Source organism: Leptonychotes weddellii, chromosome 5, assembly GCF_054177405.1.
Source record: "Leptonychotes weddellii isolate Sample4059 chromosome 5, ASM5417740v2, whole genome shotgun sequence".
In the NCBI taxonomy this organism is placed as follows: Eukaryota; Metazoa; Chordata; class Mammalia; order Carnivora; family Phocidae; genus Leptonychotes; species Leptonychotes weddellii.
Window position 1 is genome coordinate 95,044,298 of NC_138373.1, and position 22,407 is coordinate 95,066,704.

The window sequence follows — 22,407 nt, forward strand, 5'->3', positions numbered from 1 at the left end:
CTGAGACCACACTGTCCCAGAGGGTTCCACCCCCCGCTTAGCCACCAGAGTGACGTCCCTCAGCGGAGCAGACTTTTAAAAGTTCCGATTTTGTGCTCCGTGGTTCTATCACTTGCCAGAAGCGGCCGACGGAGGCCCCTCCCCCACCGTCTATCCTCCCGAATATCGCCTCGGATTCACTTCTCCACACGTCCTACCTTCCAGAAAGTGGTTGCTTTTCTGTTCAGAGAGTTGTTGCTATTCTTTCTTCGATCTCCTGTTGAGTTTGTAGGTGTTCAGAATGGTTTGATCCCTATCCAGCTGAATTCCTGAGAGGAGACGAAATCCAGGTCTCCTACTCCTCCGCCATCTTGCTCCGCCGAGTTGAGGCCTTCTTAATTTTAATTTTCCCTGCCTCTTATTATAATGCTGAGGATAATATTCCATTTATTCCCCCCAAAGTAAAAATTCCTTGCTAATATATTTAACCTAACTTATTTGGGTATCAAGCAAACATTCAGGTTTAGTCTTCATGCCATATTATTTTGGTATGAGGTCCAATAAAATCGTTTTGACTCATATAAGATATGAGTTTAAATGCTTTCCCAAATGTTAACATTCTATTTTTTATAAAAATTTGTTTGTCATCATACATTACAAAATTATATGAAAATTCAACTGCTCAGGCTGAAAGATCTCTCCATATTCAAGCACAAAATCTTGTAATAATTTAATGACTATTATTGTAGTAATTAAATAAATAACATTTTCAGCCTGAGAGCAATGTTTCTGGGCATCTTTATATTTGTTTCCATCTATTTTTTGTTTACTACCTTCAGAAATAGTGTTTCTCTCTCTCTTTTCTTTCGTTATCTAGGTAATTCATTTATTCATCCACCAAATATTTTTGGGAACTTATTCTACACCAGATACCATTCTTTTAATAGGCCCAGTAAAGAATGAAAGAGACAAATAATGGATGTCCTCTTCTTAGTTGGGGGAAAAATACTCCCGTATTTTTTTCCCACTTCTAAAATATATAGGAACATAGTCTAGATTCTGTCACTATAAATTCAAGTATTAGTTAAGTATGAAGTCATTTAAACAACTGTACCAAATCAACTATTTCATTAAAATTTAACTGACTCAAGAAAAATTCTCATTTCTAGATGAATTTAGATTTTTAAAATATAATCCCATTAGATTTTCTCTCATATTTGACAAGCAATATGTCACCCAAAATATCTATTGAGCCTATACAAAATACCACACACTGTGTTAGGTGTACAACACAAATTGGTTGGTTACTTATTTATTGATAATTATCAAAATTCAGGTTAAAGGAACAATGGGATAAATTAAATCCTTGCCATAGAAAGTGTGTCCCACAGGGCAGCAGGAGCAAAAGCAACACCTGAGGGCTTGTTAGAAGTGCTGAATCTCAGGTTCACCCCAGGCCTAACCAACATTTTATCAAGGTCATCAGATTATTTTTATGCACAGATAGAATTTGAGAATTTGAGACTAGAGGATGAAGAGTCAACATCTGGATGAAGATGCACCTGGGCCTAGAAAAGCCTCCCAAAAGGACACAGTTACATACAGATGATTGGATGTGCAAAAATAAATGGATGGGATCCCCCAGAAGTCTGCTAAAATACAAGGAGATTGAGAAATGAGCCAGATGTAGGAGACCTAAAGAAAAATAGAGCATGTCATCAATAAAGTAATCTTTTATGAGATTCTGTATCCTATTTTTATAATTATTGTTCTGTACTTTGATATAAGGGGAAGCTATACCTATGGCCTGTTTCCCTCAATTATTTGCATCCATCACTCCCATAGCTGTTTGCAGGTAGGTCTGAAGGCAGAAGTCTTTTTATTTTGGTATCTCATAGTGTCTGCACACAGTTGATGCTCAATAAATGTGTGCATAGTGAAGGAGGAATCATTGTTTAATGAAGAGAGCATGCTTGCAAATCAGAAGAAAATTGATTCAATTGTGAATCCTACCTGATGCTGCCCGGGGTACCTTTGGCAAATTATATAATTATAATAGATATCAGTTCCCTCATTTGTATACTGTAGACAGTTCATTGAAAGTGTGGTTGAGAGTACTGATTATGACCATATGTTAGTGTTAATAATGGTGCTCAAATTCCTCCAGTCTTTCACTTAATTTCCCTTGTGCAATTGAGTCAAAACAACTAAATTAGATGTTACCTTCAAGGTAAATATATACATAGCATTTGATTGTAACTGAAATTTATAATAATTAATCCTGTTATCACTAAGATTTGTACATATAAAATGGGTGAATTTTATAAGTAAAATATACATCAATAAAGTTATTAAATAAAAGAAAAATATATTAATACTAGGTATGGAATGTCTATTGGTTATATCTGATAATATTTGGTGAGATTAATCTTTTCTGGTGATTATTAATCAAAATAATAAAAGATGATATAGAAGAAATGTGTTTTTTTTCCTTTTTAATGAAAGAGAAAAATAATAATTTATTTCCTTTTAGCTTTGGCTCCAACTTTTGAAATGAATCCTATGAAGAAAAAGATCTTGGCTGCTAAAGGAGGAAGGGTCATAATTGAATGCAAACCTAAAGCAGCACCTAAACCAAAATTTTCATGGAGTAAAGGAACAGAGTGGCTTGTCAATAGCAGCAGGTCAGTTCAAAAACTAGAAATCCAATTGCAATTTACTGTTTGGCAAAGTTCATTTTAAAGAGGACTTTAAAGAGGACTAATGTAGGGTGCCTGGGTGGCTCAGTTGGTTGAGCGACTGCCTTCGGCTCAGGTCATGATCCTGGAGTCCCTGGATCGAGTCCCGCATCGGGCTCCCTGCTTGGCGGGGAGCCTGCTTCTCCCTCTCCCACTCCCCCCTGCTTGTGTTCCCTCTCTCGCTGTGTCTTTCTCTGTCAAATAAATAAATAAAATCTTTAAAAAAAAAAAAAAAAGAGGACTAATGTAAATGTTGGTTGTTCTTCCTTTTCTCCACAGAAGATATCATAATTCTAAGATAAACAGAGGCACTTACCCTTTACTCTTATTATCTGTTATAATCAGTGTTCAATTTTTTAGGTTTCTATAATTTATAAGGAATTTAGAAAATGGAGACTCAGAAATTTTTGGTAAATTGCCCAAGGCCTCAGAAAAAAATGAACAATGGGGAATAAAATATGATCTCTGACTTTTCCCCTTGTAACAAGGCCTTCTGTATCTGTTTATGTTTGTTTTAGTTTTACGCAGTTAGCCTAATAAGTATTTCAATAGGAAAAATTTTTTAAAAAGGTGATTCAAGAATAAATCACTCCTCCCCATCTTTTTAAATTAACAGACATCTTCCTAATAAGCAGACCATTACCCGCTTTAAGATAAAACATAAAACTGAAGTTCCTAACAAGATAAAACATAAAACTACTTCCTAACAAGTAGACCAGTGGTAGCTTTAAGATAAAACATAAAACATGTGACTTGCATAGTATTTATTTAAAAACCACACTGAATGGTTTCTTTAAATTTCCTAGAGGAAGATATAGTAATACTGAGTACTAAAGTGCAGAAGTACTCAGTTGAGTGCTAAAGTACAGAGAAAAGAAAGCCGGGATAGGAAATGGAATGTGAAAGTGAGGGAGAAGGAAATATTCCAGGCAGTGAATATTTAATAGTAAATATTTAATATTTATATTTACTTTACTAAATATCAATATTTAAACAATTAGATTAGATTAGAATAGTAAAGAAGCATGTACAAAGGGCCTGGGGCAGAGAGTATAGGATGGTGAAGAATGTAAGACCTAAAATCAATATGGTTTGTCCTTAGAGGAAAATGGAGAAGAGTTTTAAGAGATGAGACATAATAATTCAGATCATCAATAATGTTTTTTGGTAGGGGGCTTGAACCTCATCTTTGAGTAATGGAACCTGTCTAAAGGTGTAAATAAGGGAGGAAAATGTAGATTTTTGCCTAATAAAGGAATATTCTAGCAAAAGTATATAAGAGATATTCTTCACAACAATCCAAAAAAGTAGGTAAGATAGGTATTATCTCTATTTTGATGTATCTAAAGGCTGGAAAGGTTAAAGTAGCCTTTTGAAAGTATATTGATAATCTCCAAACTGAAACTTGAACTTGTGGAATGAACCCATGCCAACACAGTTCTCTTATTAAGGATGATCACAAGTATGGCTGTGTATGGGACAAAGATAGGTTGGGTTGGGGAGAGGGAGTACACAGGAACAGCAGTTATTTCCCTGAACAAATTAACTTTTAAAGTGAATATGCTTGACTAAGTTTTTAAGACTTTAGCAAAATGATGCTAGAAGAATCAGTGTTAAAGGAAGAATTAATTTGTTTGATTTTCTGATGAAACATTTAACAATCAGACAATGAGCAATGCAGAGATGTGATCAAAAGGTAGTCCCATTTCTAGGTACTTACTCCTGCAACAAACTTGTGACACAGCACTCCCCCTTAGACCCACCGTTAACTCTGTCCCCTAAATAAAAAATAAAAATTAAAAAATTAAAAATCTTGCTCTGATATTGATGAAGACCAATGAATGGTACAAGTCTCTCCAACCAAGGATTTCTTAGAACCATGTTTCATGGACTTATTTTTCCTAAATATCAACATGTGTTCAAAAAAAGGAAAAGAAAGGACTAGCTCCTAAAATCTTACTATTTTAATCCTGTCAGAATATTTTTAGTCTTTGAATCAAATTGTGTTACTTCTTGACAAAAGAGTCTATAAATCCAGTTTTCGCTCACTACTTTAATCCATTCATATTTTAGGTTATAAGCACCACTTTATAATAGATACAGTACTTCATGTAAAAATCAAGTTAAATATTGTAAAATAGTATGCATAAAGAAAAGTTCAACTAATACATTATTTTCAGAGAAATAAAATATTTCTGTTTCAAACTAATATCCAAGGAGTAACCTTCAAAACTGTCTTTAAGCCTAACTATAATCTCATTCTGATTAATATAATTACAAAAATTGGTTCCACATTACAGAGTTACTACAAGCACTTGATTAGTGGCTTGTAAATGGTTTATGCAGTATTTCCAATCAGTAGAGAGGAAACATAAATCTTGATGAATTGTAATTAGGTTCTCAACTGTATGATTTTACTTTGGGCTAAATGATATACCTTCTACAACAGAATTTATTTGTAGTTGTTCATTTCATATTTGATGGACTATTATCAGCTCTAACGTGATCTTTATCTGAGCCATTTATATGAGAGTATCTCCAAAATTCTTTTCTTCTCTGGAGGTAGTATGCTCTAACAGTTAATGAATAAGATGGAAGGATAGGTTAGTAAGTAAAACCGAAGTATGTCTGATGGAATGCATATTAGGAGAGAAAACCTTGGAAACAGTATGGGATGGAGGGTGGCAGGACAGCGACAGTGCCATGTGCATGCATGTGGGTGCACGCATGCATACAATACTAACTATAATTTAGCAATGCTTTGCTGAAGGTGCAAAACCCTGTAAGATTGTCAGGCCTGAAAGGGAATCAAAGGACTCTGGCTCTTACTATGAGTGAGATAGAAAGTCACTGGAGAGTGTTGAGCTCTAGAGTGCTATCACTGAGCAGAAGAGTGACACGGTGTGACTTACGTCACGTAGGTCTTCATGTCTGGCTGCTATGTGGAAAAGAGACTATGGCCAGGCAAGGGTGACACAGGAGACCAGTTAGAAACTACTGCAATAGTCCAAGAAAAAGATGAAGATCGCTTTCTTAAACAACTTGTCAATGCTGAAAAAAAAATATTATAAACAAAGGCTAGGATGTTTCATCTTAAAAAAATCTTACCATCAAGTAATTTGTATAAAATATAATGATCAGAAGATAGTATTTGTAATCTAAGACAGAATAATAAGATATTTCGTTAGATTAATTTTGTGAAGAATGTATTTCTTTCATTTGAATAGAATACTCATTTGGGAAGATGGCAGCTTGGAAATAAATAACATCACAAGGAATGATGGCGGTATCTATACATGCTTTGCAGAAAATAATAGAGGGAGGGCTAATAACACTGGCACTCTTGTTATTACAGGTAAGAAACCATTTGATTAATATTGTTTTTTTCTAGTTTAATAGTGCTTAGTTTCTAATATTACTATAAGACATGATTCAGCACTAAGCTTCTAAGACAGTTCATGTACTGATAAGTTTCCATCTCAAAGCCTTTGGGGCAAATCTCTTGCTTAATGAAATTGTTCCTGGAATTTGAATCTGAAAACATCTTTCTCCCTTTGCTCAGAGAAATAAAAATATATTGATTTTTATTCTTTTAATGTGCCAGATAATATGGTATCTAATATTTTCTTGAATTGTGCTTTCCTCCTTTTTTTTTTTTTAAATGTATAGATCCCACCCGAATTATATTGGCCCCAATTAATGCTGATATTACTGTTGGAGAAAATGCCACCATGCAGTGTGCTGCTTCCTTTGATCCCGCCCTGGATCTCACATTTATTTGGTCCTTCAATGGCTATGTGATCGATTTTAACAAAGAGAACATTCATTACCAGCGGAATTTTATGGTATGTGTTTTAAGTCTCATCCGATTAACATTCCAGTGACCCTATGTGACTGCAGCCTATTACTATAATCATTTACAACACTGAAAAACAGGCAAAAAAAGCTTTTCATGGGTTTCCTTATATTAATTGTAGCACTCCTGAACCTTTTTAAAAATGACTAGCTATAAGGATTCTGGTAGAGATATTGATCAATAAATATTTATTGAGCTTTAGGTCTATTTTTCCCTTAATTATAATATAACTTTTATATTGATGTGTACTATGCCTCACTGTATCTGTACTCTAGGTTCTAGGGCCTTCTTGTTCATTTTAAATAAGGTAAGAGCATAGAACTTATCCTTTGTTACAATGATGACTTTAAGGCATTTCTCTTACTCTTTGAGGTTAAGAAATAGACAAAATATGTATATGGGAGGGTTTGGAGAACTAGTCCATGGGATTTTTAGAATGCTTAAATGGCTGTATTTTATTAAGAATAGGAAAGCATACATGACACAAGTCCTATAATTAAGCATAGTGGTGTCCTTGTATAGAAATAAAGAAAATAGAGGAAAAAGACTGGGCAGTAATGCAGGAATACTGACTTGTGTAGGAACATCACTGGTTTGAGAACATCACTAGGTTACAGTGAATAGTTGATCCTTGAAGAACATGGGTCTCAACTGCTGCTAGGTCCACTTATTTGTGGATTTTTTTCAGTAAGTACAATACTGTAAATGTATTTTCTCTTCCTTATGATTTTCTTAATAACATTTTCTTTTCTCTAGCATACTTTATTGTAAGAATACATATAACATACAAAATATGTATTTATTGACTATTATTAAAATTTCCAAAGGAATGGCCCTTAGTAGTTAAGTTTTGGGGGAGTCAAAAATTATAAGTGGATTTTCAACTGTGAAAGGGGTCAGTGCCCCTACACTCTGTATTGTTCAAGGGTCAACTGTACATAAAATGCAAATTGGCCACTGTTCCTACCTGCCTCTTCTCTAGAAAGGCCATTGGTTAGGAGTGTAAGACCTATTTAGAGCATATGCTTATTGAAGAAAACTAATTTTAATTTTAGAAGTCAATTATTAGTATAGAAATAAAAGTTTGAACTAACTCAGTAAAATAGTAGTAGAGTAGAATATTTAGGATATTTAAAGTCCTATGAAATCTGAAGATTGATATGTACATATAATAATTGTATCCTTTCAAATTGTCTAGCTCTTTAATTTTTTTTTCTAGAACTTTATGCTTTAAAAAACTAAAACAAGCTTTCAATCAAGTTGGGTGAGACTGATTTAACTTTTCTTGTTAAATTTTTATTAGATAGATTAATAAAACAACTACCAATGCAGTAATCAATGTTTATCCTTCTACATGTTATTTGTAAATTCAGTTTGTTTCGTTTTAATCTAACTGTAAATGTGCAGCAAATCTGCTGATTGTCTTTCAGTTTCTGAACCAAATTTACACTTTAAAAAAATAACAACTGGGAAATGGCAGGGAACTATTTTAACATTATGCCATGTGATACTTTTCCTTATATGTCTGAAAATATTTTGATACACTTAATCATAAATGTTCCCAACATTAGTAAAATTGGCACTGATATCTTTAATAATTTCTTCAAATTGTGTTTTGTTTTGCAAGTAAAACAAATACTACTTAGTTTTTACTCATTTTAAGGAAAAATAAGTGAGCTAAACAAAGATCTTACTTAAAAAATAGACTTTTGAATTTGCTTAGTTTCTTGGTGTTATATATTGAGTAATTTCAAAACTACAACAACCATAGTTCATATAAGTAGCTACTTAACAACTGCAGTGAAGTCTTCATAAATAGATTTAGGGGTATAAATTGTCCTAAATTAAGCTAAAACTTCATATGTAGAGCTTCTTTATGTTCTTCAAAATAATATTTACATTATATTTGTTGGTGCAAATAAACATTTCCAAAAAAAGAAATTAAGAAAAGAAGAGAAAGAAGGAAGGAAAAGAGAGAGAGAGAGGAAGGAAAGGAGGGAGGGAGAGAAAAAAAAAAGAAAAAAAAGGGAAAAGAACCCCATGGCTTAAAAAGAGAGGAAAATAAAGAAATAACTGGAATAATAATTAAGAAATAAATAACAAATTGGATCATAAAAACATAAAAGACTTTGGCCATTACTTACTGGACTCCTTTTGCTGATGATAGCCACAGAGGTTCATGTACTTGTCCCTCAGCTAATCCAGAGCAGAACCTAACTGCGGGCCCATGCTCTGGCCTCACTAACTCACATTTCAGCTTCAGTCCAAATAATGATCAGTGGTAGAAAACATGCTCACTGGCTAAATATGTAACTTAATTGAGTAAACATATCAAATGCACATTTGTAACACATTAGATGGGCAGGTTGATTCAGTTCTCTAAATAATTTAAAAAAAAACCTAGACAAGAAATTTATTTTAAAATAAATTATTAAACTTAATTCTATCTTTTGAACCTAAGACCTATAAAGCCTTCTCTTGCATCTTCCTTCTCTTTTAAAGCAAACTTCAAAGTCAGACTTCACTACTAAATGCACCACATGAAGTTTGAGTAAAAATACTGTATGTGTTTGATCCATCTTTTGGTAGATCATCCTAATGACTAATAATTGCTTCTGGGGGCATTAACAGACCGCTCTCAGAAGGAGCAGCTCTTATCTCAAGCTTATGAATCAAAACTATGAGAATGGCAGGTACTGGGGACAGCAAATGCAAAGGAAGGAATATTGCTGACTGCATTTGTCGATTATTCAAATTGAATGGGCAAATGTGTCAGTACATAATTTTGGGGTTCTTCTTAAATAATGTTTTGATATTTTATTTGATTCTGGCAACATTTCAATTAGTGAATATCATTTGTTCATTTAAAAATATTGTACTGTGTATATACTACAAGCAGAAACAGTGATGAGCACTAGGGTGAATAAAACACTGAATAAGATAAACACAGGCACTGATCCAAAATAAATTAGAGGTACTCTGTGAGTTTAAAATTCAAATGTAAATAATTTGATAGCTATTAAAACTGATATCATTATTATCATTAGTTTTAATAAGTTTAATTGCTAAAAGTTAATACCAGAAGCTCTAATTAATGAAGAAAGAATATATAAATCAAAATTTAAGTTTTTCATTTCAACAAAGTAAGTTTGTATTTACCAATTTAGTTTCAATGATAAATTTTATTCAGTGTCAGGTATGCTTTGATTTTAGTTTGCTATTCTTGACTTTGACCACCATGTGGCAACCTTGCATAAGGCTTCAAATTTCACAGCCTAGAATAATCGGGACTTGAAGCTTTATGAAATTAAACAAATAGATTTTCCCATAGTTAGGTCTAAGATATGTGATTACAGGTGATTTAAAAATTTCTACTTTATACTTTTTCAATTATATTCATATAATTATCAGGAAAAAAGTAATCGCACATTTTTAAAGAGGTACATTTCTTTTAAGAATTTATAGTGAACTCCCCAAAAATAAATTACATTGACATTACATTTAATGATCCTGCTTCATGAAAAACTCTTTTGAATTAATCATTTAAAAAATATATAGATGCTAATTTTAAAGCTGTGTGTAAACACTTAATACTGATTATAGAAAAAAAGTAAGTATCTAATTTACCTGTTACGTCGCTTATTCTTTCATTTAGTCAATAAACATTCACTTAGTGTTATATTAGTATGTAAACAGGTTCAGGAAATGTTTCATTTGAACTTGAACTTATGCATAAGGAGGATATTAAGAATATATATAAATATATATAAATCATAAATTTAAAAAATTGAAGCTTTGCTACAATAAGCATACAAGCAGTTTATCTGGCATTCTTTTATTCTATCAAAGTTATGGGGAAAATACATAAATTTTTCAAGTCCAGCTACAAAATGGCTTCTATTTTGATTTTCCAGCTCAATAGCTGTTTACTCCCTTAAAGTAAGTACAAAAAGCAGAATCATTTTACTTATCAATTTAATTTATAACTCCTTTTGTTCTGGAAAGGACTTAAGACTATCCACCAAAAAAATACAGATTTGTAATATACCGTTTTATGCCTCCCATTGTGATGCCTGATCTGTGGCAATTACTTTTTTTCAATAACCATCTAACTTTTGACATCTACTTTGAGTCATTTTCTTTCAACTATTTAACAACAATCTCCCTGTCAGAGTCATTATCTTAGTTAACCACATGAGTTAAACTTTCCAATTCTGATTATTGCCACTATAATAACTTTTTTCCGTTTCTCTTAATACACATAAATGTTAACATTGTAATTCAGCAAGAAGTTATTATGTATCTGTTTTGAATTTATAAATAGCATATGAATTGTTCAGAGGCTTTGCCACAACCAATCCTGGCCACTAGGCTTCATTTTGTCACTTATTGTGTGACTCTGAGCCAGTGATTAAACCTCTCTAAACTTCAGATTTCCCTCTCTGTAATGTTTTATTAATAATTCACTTACTTCATACAGGTTGCTTCACCGGGTTTGCAAAACTGGTTACTTCATAGTATTTGTGTGAGGATTCAATGAGAGAATGCCTATAAAGTGCTTGGCACAAGTTCTGGCAGATTGTAAACAGTTATTATTAATATTGTGTATAATAGAGCAATCATTCCCAACTGAAATTTCCAGAGGCTATTGCCATATAGTTTGGGTTTTTTTTCTGCTTACAGATCTCAATTTTCATACTTTAATTCTTGCATTGCTGCTACACTGGGTAGCTGATCTGAAACAAAAATTTCTAGCTATTTCCTTGCTGGGGGCAATAGGAGAGATAGTGATAGTCAACATTTATTGAGTGCTTTCTGTTTGGCCAGCGTTGGGTTCAATGTTTTTCACGTGTTTCTCAGTTGATCTTCACAGCAATCCTCTATAGAATACATATTATTGTGATTTTTCTCAATTTTCAAAATGAAGAAAATAAGGATTAGAAAGGTTAAGTAATTTGCCCAAAGTAATCATACCACTTGTTGGTGACAAGGAAGATTTGAAACCAAGGTCATCTGACTGCAGACCCTGAGGCCTTCGCCACTCCAGTTTCTAATCTGTTGGTTAATACGCCTGTCTGTGTCTGCTTAAATAATCCCCTTCCCATTATCTGAAGCACTGTAGGGCCGTACTGTTCAACTAATTTATTCTATAATTTTGTTTAACGAACTTTTACATTCTCTCAAGTTTATCCAAATTACCTCATTCTCCCTATACTATTAGCAAGTTTTGCAATACATTGTAAATCAAGTCTACACAGTTTCAGGTGGTCTTTAGTTCCAGGCAATTCTTTAAGATCTCTTTTAGGTAGGTAGGTAGGTGTATGTGTGTGTTTGCAGGTATATGGATTTGCTCTGTTCTGCCTGTATGGAAAACACCATTCAAAACATAGGAAGACAGATCTCTTACCCTGAGGTTTTCTTTTTAAAATAAAATATTAATTATATGGCACATGTCACAAAATTGTGCTTAAATTTGAGACATATATATTTCATACTAGAATATATTAGGAATCTGAACAGAAATTTTGCTTCTGCACATCCAAAGGGAGAGAGCAGAGGGGCGGGAGGAGAGGGAGAGTGGAGAAGGAATAATAATAATAAAAATGTTATTGGATCTCTGTTACTGCTGAGCAAGAGGGTGAAGATTGTCCGGAATTATGGGGTAAAGGTTGGAAGAGAAAAGGAAGGTCAGGCCATAATCCAGGCAAAGGCAAGGGTCAAATTAGAGCGGAAGAAAATAGAACAGAAGACCAGCAGGCACAGTGAGATGATGTGAGCCCTAAAATGGTGGTTCTAAACTGGGAGCAATTTTTCTTCCCAGGGGACCTTGGCCATATGTGGAGACAATTTTGGGAAGGAGGAGGGAGGGCTATGTATTATGCACATTTGTTTAGCACAGGTGCTGCTAAACATCCTATAATGCTGAGGACAGTCCCCCACAACAGAGAATTATCTGGTCCACATTGTCAATGGTACCAAGACTGAGAAATGCTACAGTCAAGGAAGATGAAAAAAGAGAGACATAGGAATAAAGAGACCAGCCACTGAAAGGTTTTAAGCATGATGTGTTAGAAACAAAGAGAAATTGTTTTGAGCAGATGAGAGTGCTTAGAACAAAAAAAAAAAAATTCTAAGAGGCTAGCTAAAACATTTTCCAAAATAGTATGAGTAGTAGAGAATGATAGATTTCATGTGTTTTGTGAATTTAAGACTTAAATTTTGATGGGCGGTGGAAGAGAGAAAGAAATGTGTAAAACATATATAGTCCCCTAACATAGTTCTGTGAACCCCCCCACAAAACTGACAAAGATATTCTACCTGTTGCCAAATCCTTTCTCTGCTCTTATGAGTAATTAATTGATAAGCATGAGAGCATTCTGATAAGGAGGTAAAACATTCTGTTATACTTCACTCTGTCTAAACATGTAACTTTACTGGCCTTCCTTTTACTACCCTAATAAATTTTACTTATACCTAACTGTTGTCTTTTATTTGCTATTTTCTACCACTAGGCATGGAGGTAGGTATCTATGCTCACTAGATGTGTCTATACATGGGTTGACTTTTAGATCATTATACTTCCTGTGTAGAGACCATGTCAGCTAGGGTTATTCTTTAGCACAATACCCCATAGTCTGGTCCTTAGTAAGCATTTGTTGATGTCAGTGCTAAGTAAATGGATTAGGACATACATCAGCAAGTCTTTGTTCTTCAGAAATGTATTGCCTTGGAAGAATCTCCAAAAATTCAATCAAAGTTAAAGTCCCTTTTGTTGTACATAGAATTCCTTACATACCTAAGCATCACTGCAGTAATTGTTCTGGCAAAATATGGGAAGTATTTAAAATAAAAAGAGGTAAAAATAAATATGTAATCTTTTGGTATCTTAAGAATTTTAAAATTTTACATGTGGACTTTGATGTTTTATTTATGATATCACACTAGAAATATACTGTTTTCATCATTAGCTGGCATATTCCAAAAAAATCTATCTGATTTTTTTCACTTTGTCTTTAAGATTGGAACAAAGATCTGGAGTTTTGTTCTGTTTGGCCTTTGACAAGTTGTATGACCTTGGTCAGGACAGTCATTCTGAGCCTTAGGCTTCTCATCTACCATATGAGGAAGCTGGGCCACATCAGAAGTTTTAAAGTAACAAGAATAAGTTTTTAGCAGCAGAATCCTTTCTGCAAAGAGAATTTAAATCAGAAGTCCAATAAATAAAAAAGGTGAAAGTGAGCTTGCTCTAAATAAAGAAATTGTGTGCAGGTGTGGGTGTATGTGTGGGAGACTACAGGGTCACCTCATGAGGTCTCTCGTTTCTTCCGGTCGCACAAAACTTCCCATCTGATCCCTTCCCTCTACCAAGTGATCCTTGAAGATGTTCAGAACCCCAAGGCTAATGGGAACCAATGTAAAAACCACATGAATTAATATCCAAGTTTACTTTCAACTCTAAAATACTGGTTCTAAATCCAAGGCTTTGATGTTTTGTCCATCAGTCAAAAGGATTATAAAAACTGTTCTTCTTTTTGAATTTTAATTTAAAATTGTCCAAATGATCAAAATTGGACTCTTCCGCCATCAAAATAGACAAATTTAAGGATATTCAGCATTTCCATTGATTCTACAAATATTTCATGATCTCTTAATAATTCTAGACCACTTTCCTAATTTACTTAAGTTTTTATATTTATGATGATATTACTTCATTTTCATAAGATTTTTAAGTCATACCTTTAAAAATATTTTTCACATTCAGGCAATCTTAATGCTCAAACATTACTTAAAATAACACTAACTTAAATATTAGGTAATATTAGGAAATTAGTGTTAATTACATTATGTGTGAAAATGGTTTTGTGATTATGTGAGAGAATGGACTTTTTGGGAGAGTCAACCTAATATTTGAGGAATGAAGTATGATAATACCAGTAATTTGTTTTTCTAGGGTTCAATAATAGATGGACACATTGTATGTAGAGACAAGGAAAGATAGAGCTAGCTATATAATTAGATAAAGCAAACATGGTAAATTGAATCTAATGGTTTTTATTCAGGTGACCATGATACTATTCTTCTATTCTTCCTATTTTCTTTTTTTTATGATTTTTTTTATTATTATGTTATGTTAGTCACCATACATTACATCATTAGTTTTTGATGAAGTGTTCCATGATTCATTGTTTGCGTATTAACACCCAGTGCTCCATGCAGAACTATTCTTCCTATTTTCTTATGTTTGAACATTTTAGTAGATTAAAAATTTAATAAATAGATATGTAAAATAATAATGTTGTATTCTTTCTGCTATGAGAAACTACCCACTTTTACGTACCGAACTGTGAACTTAAATCCCATTGTCTGATTCATAAAACAGTATCTTGGAGACAGTTAAACCAGTAATGTGTGTTAACTATGGAGCCTTCCACCAGCCACTTAACTGAAAATCTCAAATTCCTTGTCTTTAAAATGGAAACATAGGGGTGCCTGGGTGGCTCAGCATCCCATTCTTGATTTCAGGTCGGGTCATGATCTCAGGGTCATGGGATGTGGAGGGCTGCACACTCAGGGAGGAGTCTGCTTGAGATTCTCTCCCTCTTGTTCTGCCCCTCCCCACTCTTGCGTGCACACATTCCTCTCTCTCTGAAATAAATAAATCTATAAAAAATCTATAGATTCTATAGAATCTATAGAAAATACAATAAAATCTGTAAAAAATACAATGAAAAGGAAACAAACAGTCTCTCCCTGAGTACTATAAAAAATTAAATAAGAAAACGTATGTACTCCATGCAGAACGTGCCACTGGGTGTTTTACGCAAACAATGAATCATGGAACACTACATCAAAAACTAATGATGGGATGTATGGTGATTAACATAACAGCAAGTAGTACAGCAAGAATGCAAGTAGCAGAAGCTGTTTTTATAGTAGTATTAGTTGCAGCAAACGTATTCTATCAACAGCAACAGTACTACCAGTCGTGGTGGCTATAGTTAATAACAGTAATGCATCCTCCTCCCCCAAATATGATTAAGAATACTATCTATCTCACAGAGTTGCTGTTAAGAGTAAGTGAGTCTGCACATGAAGAATATTTATTTATAATAGTCCCTGGCACCTATGAAACCCTCACTAATTATTTGTTGTAAATCGTGTTGGTGATGGTGGTGTTGAAGTTTGCAGTTGCAGTGATGCATCTGCTATAGTTACTCCTTCTTTAATCTAACAAGCCAAAAGTAAAAAGAAAAGTTAATTTTTCATGGATATAGCATGTATCAAACATATTTAATAGCTTTTGCTTATCAGTTTCTAGAATATTCTCTTTAAAGGATATTCTTTCCTTCAACCTTCTGTATGTGCCCCTTCCTTCTGAGCTTCAATGGAACAAAAGAGATGTTTTTGTTGATATATAGCTATTATGAGCTCTAAGCTTTATCTCAACCTTGTATGTACCATCCAACATATTTCTTTGTTCATTATGATTAATTAAATTTGTTAATACAACTTAGTAATTCAGATTCATTGATATGGCAAGGATGAATTTGTAGAGTCAGTTCATGGGGGAAGGGGAGGAAAGGAAGGGACATTTATATTTTGGAAGTCTTTTGATTTAAATTTGGGAAATTTCTAAGCGGTAAACCACATCTACACTTTGGAACATCCCTGAGCTGTGCTATCACAATTTCCAGTATGTGATTCAACTCTCCTCACATGAAGGGAAGCATTTTGTAATTCAGCCAAGCTGTGGTTTTTTAGTGAAAATATAGAGAGCATTCATATCTAATTTGTGGCTAGAATGTGCTGAGGTCCATGATCTTTACTTGCTTTGTAAGCGTTCTGTCAACCACTGAGAACCTCAACTTCTCCTGAGGTATGGAAAGAACTATTACCATTTATAAAAATTTCAGGAAAGTTTTTATACATACACAACTATATTGGAAATAATATAGTATATTTTTCCTTTGCTTTCCTTCTTGAGATATTTCAGTCCCACACCTTTACCAAATATAGAGCAAATGAAAATAAATGTTAAGGTTGCTTATTATTGCTTTACACAAGTAGTCTATCATTACGTAACTAAGTCCTAATGTTTAAAACAGAGCTGACATTTAAAAGTACTCTAGCAGTGAACTTTCAGAATAGTTTAATTAAAAGTTTAAAGAGTTTATTTAGAAGATTCAATAAGTATAAATTTAATATAATTTTAAGACATAAATAGGTTGTGTTTTTAATAACATGTGAAAAGTATAAAAATCATGACCACATTATTTCTCTGAGAATAAAATAAGTGAATATGTAAACAGCAATATGTTTCAAACTGAGAGTCTGGGGGAAAAAGATAGCAATTTTATTAAGAAAAAAAAGAATATTAGGTGTACAGAATATAAATATTTTACAAAAGGCAATTACAGTGTCATAACTTGTTTATTTTTATATTATTTTTCTGCCCTCAATTTTTTTTATTGTGAGGACTTGAATTAAAAAAAAAATTTTAAATTTCTGAGGTGTTTTATTTTTTTAATTTCAGCCTAATCACCTGACTGCTTAAAATAGTGTGAGTTTAGCAACAGGATTATCTTTCATTTAGGCATAGGAAGCAACCAAAGAAGTGTGAGTTCACATAATGAAAGCATGTAATAGAACTAAGTGCTTTTTACTTTGTGCAAACATTATTTTCCTCAAATATAACTTATCTTCATCATAATAACTTAAAAAGATTTTACTTAATATCTTTCCATTACTGAATATTTAGTGTCACAATGCAGTGCTAATTAAGAATGTGAAAACACATTAAAGCAGTGTGTTTTACAAATATACAGTGTTTAAATTATTTTATTTTTTCTCACTAGAAAATTACTCAGAAATATGTGCCAATTAGCCTTTATGACAGCTCAAGAAAAACATATGACCTTCACCATACACACACATTTATTCTCTCCTTGCCTCAAATATTTTTTAAAAAGTTATAAATAATAAAATAATATTTCTTTACCTCCTCTCATAAATGAATTCTATTTAGTAAGGCAGTATGAAGAGTTAGGCCAACTACAAAGGGGCACCATCCCCAAGACCATCTTCACTTCTGAAATGAACTACAAATTCCAGGGGTTGCCAAAACCACCCTCAGTTTTGATTTGCTAGAAGGGACTCACAGAACTCCCTGAAAGCCATTATATTTATGGTTACAGTTTATTACAGGAAAAACATACAGATTAAAATCAGCCAACAGAAGAAGTGCACAGGGCAGAATCCCAGAGAAGTACCAAATATAGAGCTTCTATTGTTCTGTCTCTGTGGAGTCAAGATGCATTACTTTATCAGCTTAGGTGTGTGGCAGTATGCACAGAGTATTGCCAACTGGGAAGGCTCACCTGAGCTTTGGTGTTCAAAGAGTTTATTGGGGCTTAATCACGTAGGCATGACTGATTGATTGCCCAAATGGTTAATGTCAGTCTCTGGACTGACCTATACCACATGACCCAAAGCCCCTACCCTAAGTCACTATACGATTTCAGACCCTAAGCCTAAAACGTATTATACAAGAGTCTCTAATACCCACTCTAAATCACATTGTTAGACTATCCAGTATGACCCAAGGCAAAGAAAGACACTTTAGATTACCTTCCAGAAGCTGAAGAAATAGCAGACCTCCCTTGGGGCAAGGCCAAATTCTTTACAATGCATACAGGTAGTTGGAAAACTTAGAGGTTTCCATTCTCTTATATGTTCACTGCATTTTTTTTTCTAGAAATTTACACATTATTGCTAAAACTTTTATTTCCTCATGAAATTAGTTCATAAATAGTTTGAAATATATTATTAATGGCAGTTTATCTCATGTATATGGATACCAATAGTTGTTCTCAATTCAGTTATTTTATCTTATAACATTGTCATTATCTTACCTGAAAAAATCATACAAAATTACTAAAAGAATTTAGTAAGAACATTTTAGATAATAGGTATTTATTAATTCATTTGTGTAATATTTATTTGCTGAATTCCTCCTGTATGTCAGATATTACAATAAGTAATTTGTATGTAATAATAAATAAAACCTAGTTCCTCCCACAAAAAATTATAGTCTAGTAGAAGACACTGTACACATATATAACACAGGGATACAATGTAGGGAGATGTAGGTAGGAGAGACTACCCAAGGAATTTGCAGCAATCTTGGGAACTAAATTTTTAGACCTCAAGGTACAGGAAGACCCCCAACTGACATTAAATTGTATAACCTCTAGCTACATTTTTACTAAGACTGGCTAATATCAAGGAACAATGCATGTGGCCACGGACCAGTTCTTTATATGGAGATAGTAGCATTCTGTTACAACCAACAGAATCAATCTGCTCACACTATAACTAGCAATTACAGGCATACCTCGTTTTACTACATTTCACTTTATGGTTCTTTGCAAATAATGTGTTTTTACAAATTGAAGGTTTGTGGCAACCCATTGTTGAGCAAGTCTACTTGCACCATTTTTCCAATAGCATTTGCTCACTTTGTGTCTCTGGATCATATTTTGGTAATTCCCACAATATTTAAAATTTTCATTATTATTATATTTGCTAGATCTGTGATCAGTGATCTTTGATGTTACTGTTGTCATTGTTTTCAGGTGTCAAGAACTGTACCCATATGAAACAGCAAATTTAATAACTGTTGTGTGGGTTTTGACTGCTCCACAGACTAGCTGTTCTGACTTTCTCCCTCTCCTTGGCCCTCCCTATTCCCTGAAATACAACAATATTGAAATCAGGCCAATAACCCAATGATGGCCTCTAAGTGTTCAAGTAAAAGAAAGAGTTTCACATCTCTCATTTTAAATCAAATGCTAGAAATAATTAAGCTTAGAGTAGAAGGCCTGTTGAAAGCCAAGATAGGCCTGAAGCTAGGACTCTTGCACCAAAGAGTTAGCCAAGTTATGAATACAAAGGAAAAGTTCTTGAAGGAAATTAAAAGTTCTACTCCAGTGAGCATATGAATAATAAGTAAGCAAAACAGCCTTATTGCTGGTATGGAGAAAGTTTTAGTGGTCTGGATAGAAGATCAAACCAGCCAAAACATCCCCTTCAGCCAGACCCTAATCCAGAGCAAGGCCCTAACTCTATTCAATTCCATGAAGGCTGAGAGAGGTGAGGAAGCTGCAGAAGAAAAGTGTGAAGCTAGCAGAGGTTGGTTCATGAGGTTTAAGGAAAGAAGCCGTCTCCATAACATAACAATGCAAGGTGAAATAGCAAGTGTTGTTGGAGAAGCTGCAGCAAGTTACCCAGAAGATCTAGCTAAGATCATTAATGAAGGTGGCTACACTAAACAACAGATTTTCAAAGTAGACAAATCAACCTTACATTAGAAGATATTATCTAGGATTTTCATATCTATTTAAAAGTCTCCACAACTTCAAAGGACGGCCTGACTTTCTTGTTTGGGGTTAATGCAGCTGGTGAATATAAGTTGAAGCCAATTCTCATTTACCATTCTCAAAATCCTAGGGCTGTTAAGAGTTATGCAGAATCTACTCTGCCTGTGCTCTATAAATGGAACAGCAAAGCCTGGATGACAGCACATCTGTTGACAACATTTTAAAATATTCAATATTGTTGAATATTTTAAGCCCACTGCTGAGACCTATTGCTCAGAAAAAAAAAAAATTCTTTCAAAATATTACTGCCTGTTGACAATGCACCTGGTCACTAAACAGCTCTGATGGAGATGTACAACAAGATTAATGTTTTCATGCCTGCTAACACAACATCCATTCTGTAGCCCATGGATCAAAGAGCAATTTCAACTTTCAAGCCTTATTATTGTTTTACATTTATTATTGAAATACAATTGACGTACAATGTTATATTAGTTTCAGGTGTACAATGTAGTAACTCAACACATTCTATACATTACTCAATGTTCACCACAGTGAGTGTAGTCACCATCTGTCACCATATAACATTATTACAATATTATTGTAATATATTATAATACAGTATATTATCTATGCTGTACTTTTCATCTCCATGACTTACTTATTTTATAACTGGGAATTTGTATCTCATAGTCCCTTTCTTCTATTTTGCCCATTCCCCCACCAACCTTCCCTCTGGCAACTACCAGATTGTTCTCTGTATTTAAGAATCTGTTTCTTTATTTTTTCATTCATTTTGTTTTTTAGATTTCATATATCAGTAAGTTATATGGTATTTGTCTTTTTCCATCTGACTTATTTCACTTCAAATAACACATCCAAGTTGTATTAAATGGCAATATTTCCTTCATTTTTGTGACTAATAATACATTGTATGTGTATAGAAGGACACTTGTGTTGCTTTCATATTGTAGCTATTGTAAAGAAGGCTGTGATAAACATGGGGGTGCATATATCCTCTCAAATTAGTGTTTTCATTTCAAGTCCTATTATTTAAGAACTATATTTCATAAGGCTATAGCTGCCATAGATAGTGATTCCTCTGATAGATCTGGGCAAAGAAAATTGAGAAACTTCTGGGAAGGATTCCCAGTTTTAGATGCCATTAAGAATATTTGTGATTCATGGGAAGAGTCCAAAAATATCCACGTGAACAGGAATTTAGAAGAATTTGATTCCAACCCTCATGGATGACTGTGAGGTGTTTAAGATTTCAGTAGAGGAAGTAACTGCAAATGTAGTGAAAATAATAAGAGAACTGGAATTAGAAGTGGAGTCTGATGATGTGATTGGATTGCTACAATCTTATGATGAAACTTGAACAGATGAAGAGTTGCTTCTTATGGATGAGCAAAGAAAGTGGTTTCTTGAGATGGAATCTACTCATGGTGAAGATGCTGTAAAGACTATTGAAATGACAACAAAAGATTTAGAATATTATATCAACTCAGTTGATAAAGCAGCAGCAGGGTTTGTGAGGATTGACTCCAATTTTGAAAGCAGTTCCATTGTGGGTAGAATGCTGTCAAACAGCATCACATGCTACAGAGAAATCTTTCATTAAAGGAAGAGTCAATTGATGGGGCAAGCGTCATTGTTGTCTTATTTTAAGAAATTGCCACAGACACTCCAACCTTCAACAACCACCATACTCATCAGTCAGCAGCCATCAACATCAAGGCAAGACCCTCCACCAGCAAAAGATTATGACATGCTGAAAGCTCATATGGTGGTTAGCATTTTTTAGCAATAAATTATTTTTAAATTGATGCATGTATATTGCTTTTTTAAAAAAGCTTTATTTATTTATTTGAAAGAGAGAGAGTAAGTACATGAGTGGGAGGGACAGAGGGAAAGAGAATCCCAAGCAGACTCCATGCTGAGTGTGGAGCCCCACGCAGGGCTCAATCTCACCACCCTGAGATCATGGCCTGAGCCAAAACCAAGAATCAGATGCTCAACTGACTGCACTACCCAGGTGGCCCTGTAGGTTGCTTTGTTAGACATAATGCCATTGAATACTTTAATATAGTGTAAGTGCCATTGCATACTTTAATATAGTGTAATGCCATTGCGGACTATAATATGGTGTACATAACTTTTATATGCACTGGGAAATTTAAAAAAATTGATTTGACTTGGCTTATTGTGGTGGTCTAGAACTGAACCCACAATATCTTCAAGGTATGCCTATATTCTTAACCTCATTAATTAAAAAAGTATAGCAAACCCAAACACTTTCCAAAACCAGCAGGAAATTTGATATATGAAGGGGCCACTGGCAAAATGTATGGTGAAGCAGAGCATTCATTCCACATGCAGTCATTAAAAGAATCAAAATTTTAAAATGTGTAAGTCTATTATATTACATAAACAATATTCTCATCTATTATGT

At 33.7% G+C, this 22,407-nt stretch overlaps 1 protein-coding gene across 3 annotated transcripts in view; it reads left to right on the forward strand.

Moving 5' to 3' along the window:
- CNTN1 (contactin 1) overlaps nucleotides 1-22,407 on the forward strand; it is a 290,007-nt gene that overhangs the window by 220,494 nt on the left and 47,106 nt on the right. For all 3 annotated transcript variants that reach the window (XM_081821497.1, XM_081821495.1, XM_006740337.3), the window contains 3 exons: nucleotides 2,513-2,663; nucleotides 5,945-6,072; nucleotides 6,387-6,562. In XM_081821497.1, coding sequence (XP_081677623.1) covers nucleotides 2,513-2,663; nucleotides 5,945-6,072; nucleotides 6,387-6,562 — 455 coding nt within the window. The remainder of the gene's footprint in view (nucleotides 1-2,512; nucleotides 2,664-5,944; nucleotides 6,073-6,386; nucleotides 6,563-22,407) is intronic.